Below are 14,334 nucleotides of genomic sequence, written 5' to 3' on the forward strand. Positions count from 1 at the left end.
ATGCGTTTTTGCATGCGATTGCACATGCAGATGATACGCTGCGCACAGAAACGCTAATGTAAACCTAGTCTTACAGCAGATTAGCAGCGCAATTCCACTTCTCTCTTCCATTTGTTTTGCACATTGGGCAAAGGAACATCAAGATCTCTAGAGATGGATTTGTAACCTTAAGATTGTTGATACTGTTAAACAATTTTGGTTTTCAAGTCCTTAAGACAGTTCTCTTCTCCTCTTTCTGTTCTCTGTGTTTTGTGTGGCTCACACAGACACATAATGCTAAGATTGAGTCTACTTCTCCCCTTGTAATCTGGTTTCAGATGTGATTTTCATATTGCCCGCACCTGTTACTTGTCACAGGTGAGTTTGAATAAGCATCACATGTTTGAAACAAACAACCTGCAAAAGACAAAGTGAGCAAAAACCCTGCTGTAACTTAATTAATAAGTAAAAGCAAAAGTGCATCTAAATAATACAGAGTTTTTAGTAATACTGTTTTTGATGAAAAGTAGCATGAAAGCTATCCCACCACGACACTGTAACTTTGTTCAGGATAGTCCTACACTGTCTAATATTAAAAACCTTGCCTTGTGTCAAAGTTGACCTCAATGTGTGAACAAGGGCAGACAAAAGGACTGGGTCCCAAACAGTAGACACCAGTCTGGGGGAGCCTTATATACAATTTCCAGCTCAGGAGAGGGAGGCCACACCCCAGCTTGCACAGAATGCAAAAATACAGAGAAAAAACACAAAAATTGAGCTTGGTTTGAGTTGATACACATGCAGCATATAAAGGCATGTTGACATTGGCCATAAAACATAAAACCTGCAAAAGACAAAGAGAGCAAAAACCCTGCTGTAACTAAATAAGTAAAAGCAAAAGTGCATCTAAATACAGAGTTTTTAGTAATACTGTTTTTGATGAAAAGTAGCATGAAAGCTATCCCACCACGACACGGTAACTCTATTTGGGATAGTCCTACACCGTGTCGTGGTGGGATAGCTTTCATGCTACTTTTGATCAAAAACAGTATTACTAAAAACTCTGTATTATTTAGATGCACTTTTGCTTTTACTTATTTAGTTACAGCAGGGTTTTTGCTCACTTTGTCTTTTGCAGGTTTTATGTTTTATGGCCAATGTCAACATGCATTTATATGCTGCATGTGTATCAACTCAAACCAAGCTCAATTTTTGTGCTTTTTTTCTATGTTTGAAACACAATTTTGGAAAAGTGCAAACAATTTTGTCTGGCACATTTTTAAGGTATTGTGAGAAATTATGTCAAATTTGCATTTTTACTCTGTTTTTTTTGTGTTGTTCCAATACATACAAAGGAAATAAACATGTGTACAACAAAATATATGTAATTGGAATAATTTTCTGGGAGAAACACTTCATTTTCTGGAACAGTTTCAAGGGTGCCAACACTTTTGGCCATGACTGTATCTGCTGCTACTGCAGATTTGTGGGAATGCTGTGCTCACACTAAAACAGGAAAGATATATATCTTTGTACCGTGTTAGCCAGTAGATAGAAAAATATTCAGAATTGAGAGTCCTCAGTGGTTGATACCTTTTAATGGCTAACTGAAAAGATGGTAACACATTGCAAGCTTTCGAGACTACTCAGGTCTCTTCATCAGGCTTGACTAATACAAAATCTGAAGAGTCACATATTTATGCACAATACAGCATAGAAAAAATGCAATAGATAAGACAAGTGACATGAAGCAGAACTATCAATATGGGAGAGGGAGAAGCATAAATATTGGACCAGTACATAGATAAGGAGTCCGGATGTTTTATAGTCCTCTGATTGGGGTCTCCTAATGTGTTGTGATGCCTCCACAAGGTCTTACAAGCAAATTCCTTAATTGATGTAAAAAGACATAAATCCATTTTGCGGCAGAGCTGTGGCAGATGCAAGACCAACTGGTAGGATAGAAAAGTGGAAGAATAGCACAGATATCATGTGCTACATAGGACAATTATGTTACATTTTCACCCAATGCTGACCACAGATATTTATTGGCAACTTCAGCTTAAAGTCCCCATACACATGAGATAACTGTCAGTCAAACCTGATGATTTCGGGAAGGATCACAGCAATTGTTTTCTTGTACAGGCACCAGCTTATTCCGCTTCTCCTAATAATTTCTGACACTTGCGTAACCAGCACATGACATACCATTGAGAATAATATTGACCACCATTGCCGAGTGTCGCTGATCTGTTTGTAGGTAAAGGACACAACGTAGGTAAGGAGCACAGAGGCCGGAACGAAGCCGATTAGGCAGAACGTCTGAGAACAAAAGGAAAAGTCACTGCGGAGTAATAACGTACATACACCAAATATTCTGATATGATGAACATAGAAATGAGTGATTGAACACAATGGAGGATGGAGGATTAATTATAGAGTTTTACAAGAGGTTTTTTTTAGAGTAGAAAAGACACAAATTTTGGTAAAATTTGCAACGCTTTACTTCTTTCAACACTGGCTGTAGATAGGTGCAGGAACCATTTCATTAACAAGAGTCTATCACTTAATAAATTTGGTGAATTTCACTATAAGGTAGTTTGGCAAGGACAAGGTCGCAAACCGTCTGACAGTGAGCAGGAACGGGGTCGTGAACAAACAGACGGCAAGGAAGACAAGGTTGCTGACCAATTAACGGCGCGGAGGATGAGGTCGCGGATGGTGTGGAGAACGAGGTCACCGACGGTGAGGAGGGTGAGGTCGTGGACTGACGGATGCTGAGAAGGAGGAGGTCTTAAAGGGTTGCACTGGAACCACTCACTTCTGTATTAAGTAGATGAGTAATGCCAAGCCAAGTGCCTGTCAGGATGCGTGCATAGCTGCCAGGTATAACGCATACATCCTAATTTAAAGAATATACCTGGTGTACCTCTCAAAGGGAAGTCATCACGTCCCAACATTGCAGTGAGCGGGGCTGGAGCAGCCATTTAAGACTGACATATGAGATAACTGGACTTTTTTTTTTCTAAGGGCCTAAAAACTAACAGACAGGTAGTTGCTAACAGAGGGAAATTCCTGCCTGTTCTACCCAGTACTGGCTCAAGGTGTGACTTCCGATATCATGCTGATTAACAGTCGACTTGCCACAGTTAGGGAGCAGGGAGTCGGCTGTCAAAAAGCAGGACATTGGCAGCCTCTCTCAACAGAGAAGAGAAGCTAATGCACTGACAACGTGACTACTTTGTGCTGACAAGGATCAGCGCTGGCCACAACAGGTAAGTAGTTAGCAACTTACGCACATTGTAAACAAAATTAATAAAAGTAGTCCTAGTTGACCCATTTAAGACTGGTATACAGAATGTAGAGTTCCTCCAAAATTTGGCTGGAAATTCAGAAAAAGAGAGGGGGTCTTTTTAAACCCCCAACTGAAGACAGGATTGACAACAATGCTACGCAAGGTGAATATAGGGAGAAAATGAGTAAAAAACAAAACCTTAATCTTACCAGGGTGATAAATGTCCCTACATACAGGTGGATTCCTTTATTGAATATGAACAAGGTCCCCAACATTATGACGAGGATGATAAAATACAAAGGCAAATCAACTGCAGCTTGGCCGACCCAGTAGGCAGACTGGTAGAGACCGGACATCTTCAGCTGGGTGTAGGCTTTCACCTTGTGAAGGAGAAGATATGTATTATGCATTGATCATACAGCACGTTTTCACTTACAAAGTGCAAATTGTCCGCAGGTGCGTATACAACTTGTGTATGCAATCATGTGCTTGCTGTGGGTGAACAGGAACAGACAAATGTATTTCCAGAGGTTTCAATCCTGTCCTGTGCTACAAATGGGAAGCAACAGTTCCCGAGTACGCCTAACATGAATTCTCACCTTATGGTTGTATGTGTTTTCCATTGCAAAATAAGGCAGCATGCCGGCGGCGATAATCCCCAGGTAAATGACGAGGAAATATAGAGTGGTTTTAAATGTTATCTCCAAATATTCCTGTAGGTATAAACATGGGGTAAGATTATTACTCACATCCTTACATTCTGGCTCTTATACAGGCTCGGACTGGCCCACAGGAGAACAGGAGAATCCACCAGTAGGCCCCTTAGAAGGAGTACTAATGCGTAGTACTATTACACTGGATTTACAATTTTCAGAAAAAGGTATATTCTAAGGTATAATCTAAGGTATAATCATTCATTAAACAGGCTAACCAAGTAAATAATACAAAAAAGCAAAGGTAAATTTGTGTACTAGGGTCACATTATTTTGGATGTAACTGAACAGAGGGCCCAAAGAATCATTGTTACTGGTGAGCCTTTGCCAATACAGTCCTACACTGCTTTTGCATGCAGCAGTGTATTTAGTCCCTATAAAACTGATGATTTTTAATTTTTTTATGTTTCTGTTTTGCCTTCCCTCCCTTCCAACATCCATAACTTTTTCCATTTTTCTGTTGACAATGCCGTCTATTTTTTGTTAATTTGATGGATGAGTTGCAGTTTTGAAGGACATCATTAATTTCTTTATCGCTTCATTTGGGGGACACAGGTAACCATGGGTGTATGCTGCTGTCGCTAGAAGGCTGACACTATGCAAAAAAAGGAAAATTAGCTCCTCCTCAGTAGCATATACCCACAGACAGGCACCAAGTACCTCAGTTTAAGCTTAGTGTCTGTAGGAGGCGGACCTGGATCTGATGCCAGATCCGCAGTTTTTCCTTTTCAGGTCACCTGTTGTGTTTTATTATTCTTTTCCTTTTCAGGTCACCTGTTGTGTTTTATTATTCTTTTCCCTTTCTTTTTCAGACTCTTTATCTTCAGGGCGACAAGGTGTAATATCTCACCCTGTTTTCCCGTAGGTATTCGACAAAGAGAGCAGTGTGGTGTCGCCCACATCGCCCACGCTTGGACCCAGAGGCAGGATTTTCTCCTGTCACCTTTACGGGTGTTTCAGAGCGATTCCCGGTGGCCAGTCCTTGCCTTTTCCGCACCTCACCCCTCTCCTCAGAGAGGGCTGAGAGGAAGACGATGGTCACCAGCGGTGTCCTCCCCTCTTCTTGCAAGGGGTTTATGCAGTCTTCTGCACCGTCAGGAGACGGTGCGGGAAGGAGGATCCCGGATTCCAGTGACCCTCTCCCACACGAGGGCTCCTGATGTGATCCTCATCGCTGCAGAGGGATCGGGACTCACCGCAGGTATGCATCGTAGCGGGACTCACCGCAGGTATGTCTCCCTCCTCTCCCTCTGCAGCGGCAGGCGTCATCCTGGAGTTCACTTTCCCTTCAGGAGCAGGGCGGCGTTAGTGATAGGGATCTCCCGGCAGTCGTGGCCATTTTTCCTATGCCCGGGCTCAGCACTCACTCCCCCTCCCTCTGCTGGCTGCACCCCTTCCATGTCCTCCTATAGCCAGCCATCGTCGGCGCTTCTTGCTCCTCTTCATTTGATTCTGACCACGCCCCCGCAGCACGCATTCTTTTGACGCGTTTTTTCTCCCTCCTATCACGGAACCTCTCCTCCCTGGCTGTTCACAACTCTCTGCCCGTTGCACTCCCCCGGTGGCACAGCCAATAGCAGGGACCCATTCTCCCTGATACCGGCCGGCACGCATCAGTGCGGCCAGTTTTTTCATACCCGGGCTAGGGTTGTCATCAACGGTCCTGTCACTGATTGCACAGAGACGTCTTGGCTATCGCCGGGTTCTTCTGTTAATCTAGCCCCCGACTTTGGGCCTTCTCCCAGACTTCTGTGTAGCCATAGCCACTTACCGGCCCCCAGCCAATCAGTGTGTGCCTTGTGCTTTGCCACACCCCCTTATCAATCCCTTGGCCAATCAGTGTGCACCTTGTGCTTAGCCACGCCCCTTATCGGACACTCGGTCAATCAGTGTGCGCGCCTTGTGCTTAGCCACACCCCCTTCCGATGAGCGTGTTTGTTTTTGCCTTAGGAGAGAGTGTGTTTCTCTTTCCCGCTCTCCTGGGACACGCCCCCTGCATGGTGCGCCTCTGTAAAGCCTGTGAAGAATCGTGCACTTTGTCACCATCTACTTCCGGCTCCAAAGGGCACAGCGGACAACCATCACTATTCTGCACCGGATCTGGAGGGCACTGCATCCTGAGCAGCAACAGCGCCGTCTCTGTCATCAGGTAGGACCAGCCCAGAATGGTTATTTTCTCTATTCTCAGGGTCTTGGCTCTCCCCAACAGTAGCCCTAGTCCCTCACTTATTCCACATTCTCAGAGATGACCATTTGGTCCCTAAAATCCGATGCCTGTGCCATCTGTAAAAAGAAGTGGTCTTTAGGCCAGTCTTAGCTTTTTCTGCCTGCCCTACAGCCCCCTCCACCACGTTTGCCTCACAGGAGCCCTTTAACACCCGGAACGAGAGCACACCCATCCCTCCGGAGTGGGCTGTTGCCATGTCACAGTCGGTCTCAGACCTGACAGAAGTTTCATAGTCCCTGATCCAGGTCCGGGAGCAACTTCCACATTTGTCTACTGCCACCAGTGCTCCGAACTCCTTTTTCGGTGATTCGCAGGCACCTGACTGCGACATTCACAGGGATAAATCGAGTACAGAGCAAAGGAAGCGAGCCCGGGTCCCTCTGCATCCTCTTGGATGCATTCCTCACCCCATGCCCCTTCTCGGAGGCGGGTTTTGGGTTGGATGTGGATTCCCAGTCTGAGTCTGATACAGCCCAGACCTCAATATGAAAGACATGGTTGATAGGAACACCCTGAAAAGTGCTTCCCAGGAAGAAAGCAGCTGCACATTCTCTGTCTCTTTAGCCCAAACCTCGTTGATATTTGGGCAGAATCCCCTAAAGTTGATCCGCTGGTTTTCTTCATCTGTCCTCCTGGATAGTCTTCATCTCCTAAGGAGTTTAAGGACAGACAAATTGAATTTTTGGCTAGGTCAGCCTTTAAAGCAGCTGGAGTCTCCTTCTGCTCCATTTTTGCCTCCACCTGGGTGGCAAAGTCCATATCTGTCTGGGCAAGAATGCTTCATCAGGGTATTCACCCGCAGCGCCTCCAGTGGAGATGGCAGATTTGTCAGGTCAAATTGTCCATGCCGTCAAAGTCTGAGCGTCCTTTTTTATATGAAGAGGTCATTTCAATTTCATTCTTCTCGGTCTTTCTCTGCTTCAGGAACTTCCGCCCAGTCTTCAGGGTCCCTTGCCGACAGGTTCTCCTTGGTGTAACGGGTCACCCCCACCCTGGAATTTCTCCTCTTCCACGAAGTATGGTTCGATGACGCCCGGGTCAGAGAGACAGTCGCTTTCCGTTACAAAAGAGACTTTTTCTCCCCCACCCCCAAGGAAGACATTTTTTTCAGTCGCGCCCTTCGAAACATCCGTCTCAGGCCTTCCCTGTTACACACAGGAATAATTGTACCTGTTCCCCGGAACAAACGGGTGTCAGAGTCCTACTCCAATTTTTTTCTTATTCCCGAAGAAAGTTGAATCGTTCTGTTTGTTTTTGGACATCAAGCGATTCAACGGTCACGTTCGGATCTGTCTTTTCAGGATGGAGTCCCTACATTCGGTAATCACTTCCATGAAACCAGGAGAGTTTCTTTGTTATGTAGACGTTCAGAATTCTTATCTTCTCATTCCTGTTTGTGTCCAGCATCAAAGATTCTTAGGGTTTGCAATCCAGGAGGATCACTATCCATTCTCGGCTCTTCACTTCGACCTGGCCTCCGACACCAGAGTATTTTTGAAAGTCAAGCAGCGGTCATGGCCTTCCTTCGCTCTAAAGAATTCCTTACTTGGACGATCTTCTGATCTAAGGGCTGTCCTGCCGAGATTGCGACCAGAGTCTTCAGATTACCTCGGACACTCTGGTCTGCCTTGGTTGGATTGTCATCTGAGAGAAGTCCTCCCTGACCCCAGCTCAGCACCTAGTGTTTCTGGGCATAAGGTTCAACACGGCCCAAGCCCGAGTCTCCGTTCCAAAGGAGAATTTTTTTATCCCTCTCCCAAGGGTTTCGCACTCTAGTGTCCAGCTCATCTCCTCCTGAGATCCTGCATAGAGGTCTGGGGAAGGTGATTTCCGGCAGGGTGCCTTTTGACCAGTTCCATACCTGTCCTCTTCAGCTGGCCCTCTTGTCGGCTTGGGACAAGAGGACCTTCTCTATAGACCGATCTCTGCTTCTGCCTCTCAAGGCGAGGCAATCTTTACCTGGTGGCCACTATCAGCTTCAGTTCTACGAAGCAAGTCCTTCCTTCCCTCCGGTGGTAGATCATCATCTCTGACGCCAGTCTTCTCGGTTAGGGAGCGGTCTTTCTTCATCAGCGTAGAGTCACTGGAACGCCCGAGAAGCCGCTCTCCACATTAATCTCCTGGAGATCAGGACAATTTTCTTTGCCCTTGGCAGCTGGCAGACTCTCCTCGCAGGCCAGTCAGTCCTTATACAGTCAGACAACGTCACTGCGTGGTTTTCATGAACAGTCAAGGTGGGACTCGCAGCAACAGGTTATGGTACAGGTAACCGGGATTCTGCGACGGACGGAATGTCTCGTTTCCACCACATCATCCTCGCACATTCCCAGGGTGGAAAATTGAGCAACCGATTCTCTGAACTGTCAGGGTCCTGCATCGGGTGAGTGGTCATTCGGCCCCGTTTTTTCACCAGATATGCCAGAAATGGGCACACTGGATGTTGCCATGATGGCGTCCCGGATGAACCATAACGTTCCTCAGTATTTAACCTCGTCTCAGGATCTCTATCCATTGGTTGCGATGCTCTTGTACTACTGTGGTTACATTTCTAACTGCCTTTTATTTTTCTGTTCCTCCCCTTGACTCTGAGAATCGTTAAAAGTTATAGGCAGAAGGGTGACCAGTAGTTCTGATGGCTACAAACTGACCAAGACAGGCCTGGTACCCAGAGCTTGCCAACATGCTTATGGACGCTCCCTGGAGGTTTCCAGACCGTCCGGATCTTCTTCCGCAAGGCCCACTCTTCCACCACAGTTCACAGTCTTTTAAGTTTAATGGTATGGCCGTTGAGGCCTAGTTCTAGAGGGGCTGGTTTTTACCCATCAGGTCATTCTGACCATGTTTTGGCTGAGAAAACCTGCATCCTTGCGAATCTACCACAGATACTGGAAGTTGTGAGAACTATTTGGTTCTGTTTTCTCTTCTTAGGTGCTGTTAAAGCCATCAGGGGAGTTTCTGAGATGGTGGCATTATCCTGCCGTTCTCCGTTCCTTTTTATTTCACATTAATACAGACATTGTCCTTCCTTCTCTATGACCCTCTTGTCCCTCTCCGGTTCATTCCCTGGAGAACTCTTTCTTGGGCCGTTTGTCGCCAGGCCTCGGCTTTACAGATTGCAAAGCCGCAACCTAGTCATCTTCGCACATCCTTGCAAGGATTTACAGAGTTCATACTCATGTCTTGTTCGACGCAGGCTTAGGAAAGAAAGGTGCTGCAGGCGGCGGTTACGCACGGGCCGACCTCAGTCTGTTTTTTCTTTGCATTCTTTCTGATCCCACTCTTGGAGACTGCTTTAGGACGTCCCATGGTTACCTGTGTCCTCCAATGAAACGATAATGAAAGAAGGATTTTTGGTACTCACCGTAAAATCTCTTTCTTGGAGCCTTCATTGGGGGACACAGCACCCTCCCTAATTGTTTGTACCGTTTTGGGGCCTAAGTGCCTTTGTCATTGGGCCAGTACATATGAGTGGTTGGTTGCTTCTCCTACTGCTTTAACACTTAACTGACATACTTGGTGCCTGTCTGTGGGTGTATGCTATTGAGGAGGAGCTAATTTTCCATTTTTTGCATAGTGTCAGCCTCCTAGCGACAGCAGCATACAACCTTGGTTACCTGTATCCCCCAATGAAAGCTCCAAGAAAGAGATTTTACGTTGAGTACCAAAAATTCTTTTTGCAATTTTGCGTTTTGTTTCCGTTTGCTAAAAGTTGCCTGATGAGTCGTGACATAATTATCCATATCACTAAGATTACAGCGATACCAAAATTGTATAGGTTTATTTAACCCCTTCACGACCAGTGACACAGCGTATGCGTCATGAAAGTCTGTGCCATTATGACCAGTGACGCATACGCTGTGTCATGAGTTTAAAGCTCCCCTGCGGGTCGGGTGACCGGGGTCAATGAAAGGTCACCCGACCCGCAGATACAGAGGGCTTTGTACTTCACCACAGGGGGGTGGCTTCGCCCCCACGTGGCTAGGATCGCTCTGATTGGCTGTTAAAAGTGAAACAGCCAATCAGAGCGATAGTAATATTTCATCAATGAAATCTGATGAAATATTACTATCCAGCCATGGCCGATGCTGCAATAGCATCGGACATGGCTGGAGATCATGATCCGAACCCCATCCACCTGGCTGGCAGCGGCGATGTGCCGCCGCCACCTTCTGACGGCGACGATCGGCAGCCACCGCAATAATCTGCTCCCCCTCCGCTTCCCCCTGCCTTCCGATCGCCCCCTATAGCCCCCCCCGATACTTTATCAGTCCCCGTACCTCCCGGTGTCCCGCCGTCTTTTCTCCATGGGCGCCGCCATCTTACAAAATGGCGGGAGCATGCGCAGTGCGCCCACAAGTCTGCCAACCGGCGGATTCATACAGGTACACTTTGATCACTGTGATAAACTATCACAGTGATCAAAATACAAAAAAAGTAAATAAAGCCCCCCTTTATCACCCCCATAGCTAGTGACACATAATAAAATAAAGAAAACATATTTATTTTTATTTTTCCTTTAGGGTTAGAATTAGGGTTAGGGCTGGAATTAGGGTTAGGGCTGGAATTAGGGTTAGGGCTGGAATTAGGGTTAAGATTAGGGATAGGGGTGTGTTGGGGTTGGGATTAGGGTTAGGCTTGCGGTTAGGGTTATGGTTGGGATTAGGGTTAGGGGTGTGTTGGGGTTAGGCTTGGGATTAGGGGTGTGTTGGGGTTAGGGTTGAGTTAGAATTGAGAGGGTTTCCACTATTTAGGCACACCAGGGGGTCTCCAAACGTGACATGGCGCCACCATTGATTCCAGCCAATTTTGCGTCCAAAAAGTCAAACAGTGCTCCCTCACTTCCGAGCACCGACATGTATCCAAACAGTGGTTTACCGCCACATATGGGGTATCAGCGTACTCAGGAAAAATTGCACAACAACTTTGGGTGTCTAATTTCTCCTGATACCCTTGGTGGAATAAAAAATTGGGGGCTAAAAAAATGATATTTGTGGAAAAAAAATGATTTTTTATTTTCACGGCTCTGCGTTATAAACTTCTGTGAAGCACTTGGGGGTTCAAAGAGCTCACCACACACCTAGATAGGCTCCTTAGGGGGTCTAGTTTCCAAAATGGTGTCACTTGTGGAGGGGGTTTCCACTGTTTAGGCACATCAGTGGCTCTGCAAACGCAACATGGTGTCCGATCTTAATTCAAGTCAATTCTGCGTTGAAAAAGTCAAACTGCGCTCATTCCCTTCCGAGCGCTACCATGCACCCAAAGTGTTTTACCCCCACAAATGGGGTATCAGCATACTCAGGACAAATTGCACAATAACTTTTGGGGTCCAATTCCTCTTGCTACCCTTGGGAAAATAAAAAAATGGGGCAAAAAGGTCATTTTTGTGAAAAAAAATATGATTTTTTATTTTTACGGCTCTACGTTATAAACTTCTGTGAAGCACTTGGGGGTTCAAAGTGCTCACCACACATCTAGATAAGCTCCTTGGGGGGTCTAGCTTCCAAAATGGGGTCACATGTGGGGGGTTTCTACTGTTTAGGCACATCAGGGACTCTGCAAACGTAACATGACGCCCGCAGACCATTCCATCAATTCAAAACGTCACTACTTCCCTTCCGAGCCCCGACGTGTGCACAAACAGTGATTCCTTCGCACATATGGGGTACCAGCGTACACATGACAAACTGACAACAATTTTTACGGTCCAATTTTTCCTGTTACCCTTGTGAAAATAAAAAATTGTGGGCTAAAAAAATCATTTTTTGAGGAAAAAAATGATTTTTTATTTTCACGGCTCAGGGTCATAAACTTATGTGAAGCCCTTGGGGGTTCAAAGTGCTCACCACACATCTAGGTAAGTTCCTTGGGGGGGTCTATTTTCCAAAATGGGGTCACTTGTGGGGGTACTCCATTGTTTAGGCACACAGGGGCTCTCCAAACACGACATGGTGTCCACTAACGATTGGAGCTAATTTTCCATTCAAAAGTCAAATGGCGCTCCTTCCCTTCTGGGCCCTGCCGTGCGCCCAAACAGTGGTTTATGACCACATATGATGTATCGGTGTACTCAGAAGAAATTGCCCAACAAATTTTAGGGTCAATTTTATCCTGTTAGGCTGGTTTCACACTTGCGTTTTTTGCGCTGTTTTTTAGCGCAAAAAAGCATGCGTTTTTTCCCCTATATTTTACATGGGTGCGCATACACATGCGTTTGTATGCGCATGCGTTTTTTTTGTAGCGTGCGCTTGGGCGCACAAAATGCATCCTGTTGCATTTTTTGTGCGTCCGACTTGCCCCAAAAAAACGCATGTGCACGCAATGCGTTTTTTTACAGCAAAACACCCATTATGGTCTATGGGTGCGCATATGTGCGCATTGTAATGCCTTACCCATGTAAAAATGAAGAAATTGAGGCTAAAAGAAAATTTTTGTGAAAAAAAGTCCTTTTTTTTACGTATCAATTTGTGAAGCACCTGAAGGTTCAAAGTGCTAACTATGCATCTAGATAAGTTCCTTGGGGGGGGGGGGGGTCTAGTTTCTAAAATGGGGTCACTTGTGGGAGAGCTCCAATGTTGAGGCGCACAGGGGCTTTCCAAATGTGACATGGCAACCGCTAACGATTGGAGCTAATTTTCCATTCAAAAAGTCAAATGGTGGTCCTTCCCTTCCACGCCCTGCCGTGCGCCCAAACAGTGGTTTATGACCACATATGAGGTATCGGTGTACTCAGGAGAAATTGCCCAACAAATTTTAGGATCCATTTTATCCTGTTGCCCATGTGAAAATGAAAAAATTGATGCTAAAAAAAAAATTTTTGTTGGAAAAATTAAAATGTCCATTTTTTCCTTCCATGTTGCTTTAGTTCCTGTGAAGCACCTGAAGGGTTAATAATCTTCTTGAATGTAGTTTTGAGTAGCTTGAGGGGTGCAGTTTTTAGAATGGTGTCACTTTTGGGTATTTTCTGCCATATAGACCCCTCAAAGTGACTTCAAATGTGAGGTGGTCCCTATAAAAAATGGTTTTGTAAATTTTTTTGTAAAAATGAGAAATCGCTTGTCAACTTTTAACCCTTATAACTTCCTAACAAAAAAAAATTTTGTTTCCAAAATTGTGCTGGTGTAAAGTAGACATGTGGGAAATGTTATTTATTAACTATTTTGTGTCACCTAACACTCTGATTTAACAGAATAAAAATTCAAACTTTGAAAATTGAGAAATTTGCAAAATTTTCGCCAAATTTCCATTTTTTTCACAAAAAACGCAATAATTATCGACCTAAATTTACCACTATCATGAAGCCCAATATGTCACGAAAAACAGTCTCAGAATCGCTAGGATGCGTTGAAGTGTTCCTGAGTTATTACCTCATAAAGGGACACTGGTCAGAATTGCAAAAAATGGCCTTGTCATTAAGGTCAAATTAGGCTTGGTCATGAAGGGGTTAAGTAGTGACAGAAAAATTCTGAGACCAATAATTTTTTAAGTAGTGAATTTTTTTTTTTTCCAATGGAGCTGTGAGAGCAGCTTGTCTTTTTTGCGGCAATCTGTTATGTACCGTTTTGGGGTACATATAGTGTTTTCATCCATTCTCTTGGCAAATTTTTATGGGAGTTGCATTGACAAAAAAGCAATTTGGGCATTTAATTATTTTTACTTTACACTGTTTAACATAGGAGTTAAATGATTGGACTTTTTATTTTTTAAAACTTTGGGAAAAGGGAAGTGATTGGAATTTTTATATTTTATTTTAGATTATTAAAAACACTTTTAAAGGACTAAAAAAATTAATTTCTTATATAACATATCTCGATGAAGACCTCAGTCAGATTTTCTGGTTTTTTTTGGTTGTTTTTTTTTTTTTTTATGCCAGTTAGACAAATAAAACCTTCTAAGCCAGCACTGATGCAAAGTGCAACAACATACATCATTGGCAGTACAAGTCAAAATCCTTTGCCTTAATCCTATAATAGTGTAACTTTTTGGGGTCACTTTGGTTCTGGGAATTATTTTGTGCTTTTTGAGATTGGTGGTAGAATTTAGAAAAATGATCACAGGGCAGTGCTATAGAGACTATGTCGGTAGTCCATGGTTGCTGGACTAGCGCTCTGCAAACCTAGTAT

The 14,334-nt window shown here is 44.6% G+C and overlaps 1 protein-coding gene across 1 annotated transcript in view; it reads right to left on the reverse strand.

Annotated features, from left to right (window-relative positions):
- Positions 1-14,334, reverse strand: part of ABCA5 (ATP binding cassette subfamily A member 5) — a 244,628-nt gene that overhangs the window by 61,954 nt on the left and 168,340 nt on the right. The window contains exons 23-25 of the mRNA XM_073559971.1: positions 3,874-3,987; positions 3,484-3,654; positions 2,188-2,301 (exon numbers count right to left, since the gene is read on the reverse strand). Of these exons, the coding sequence (XP_073416072.1) occupies positions 2,188-2,301; positions 3,484-3,654; positions 3,874-3,987 (399 nt within the window). The remainder of the gene's footprint in view (positions 1-2,187; positions 2,302-3,483; positions 3,655-3,873; positions 3,988-14,334) is intronic.

The sequence above is a fragment of the Dendrobates tinctorius genome, unplaced genomic scaffold (assembly GCF_039654945.1).
Source record: "Dendrobates tinctorius isolate UK_male_01 unplaced genomic scaffold, ASM3965494v1 ptg000014l, whole genome shotgun sequence".
In the NCBI taxonomy this organism is placed as follows: domain Eukaryota; kingdom Metazoa; phylum Chordata; class Amphibia; order Anura; family Dendrobatidae; genus Dendrobates; species Dendrobates tinctorius.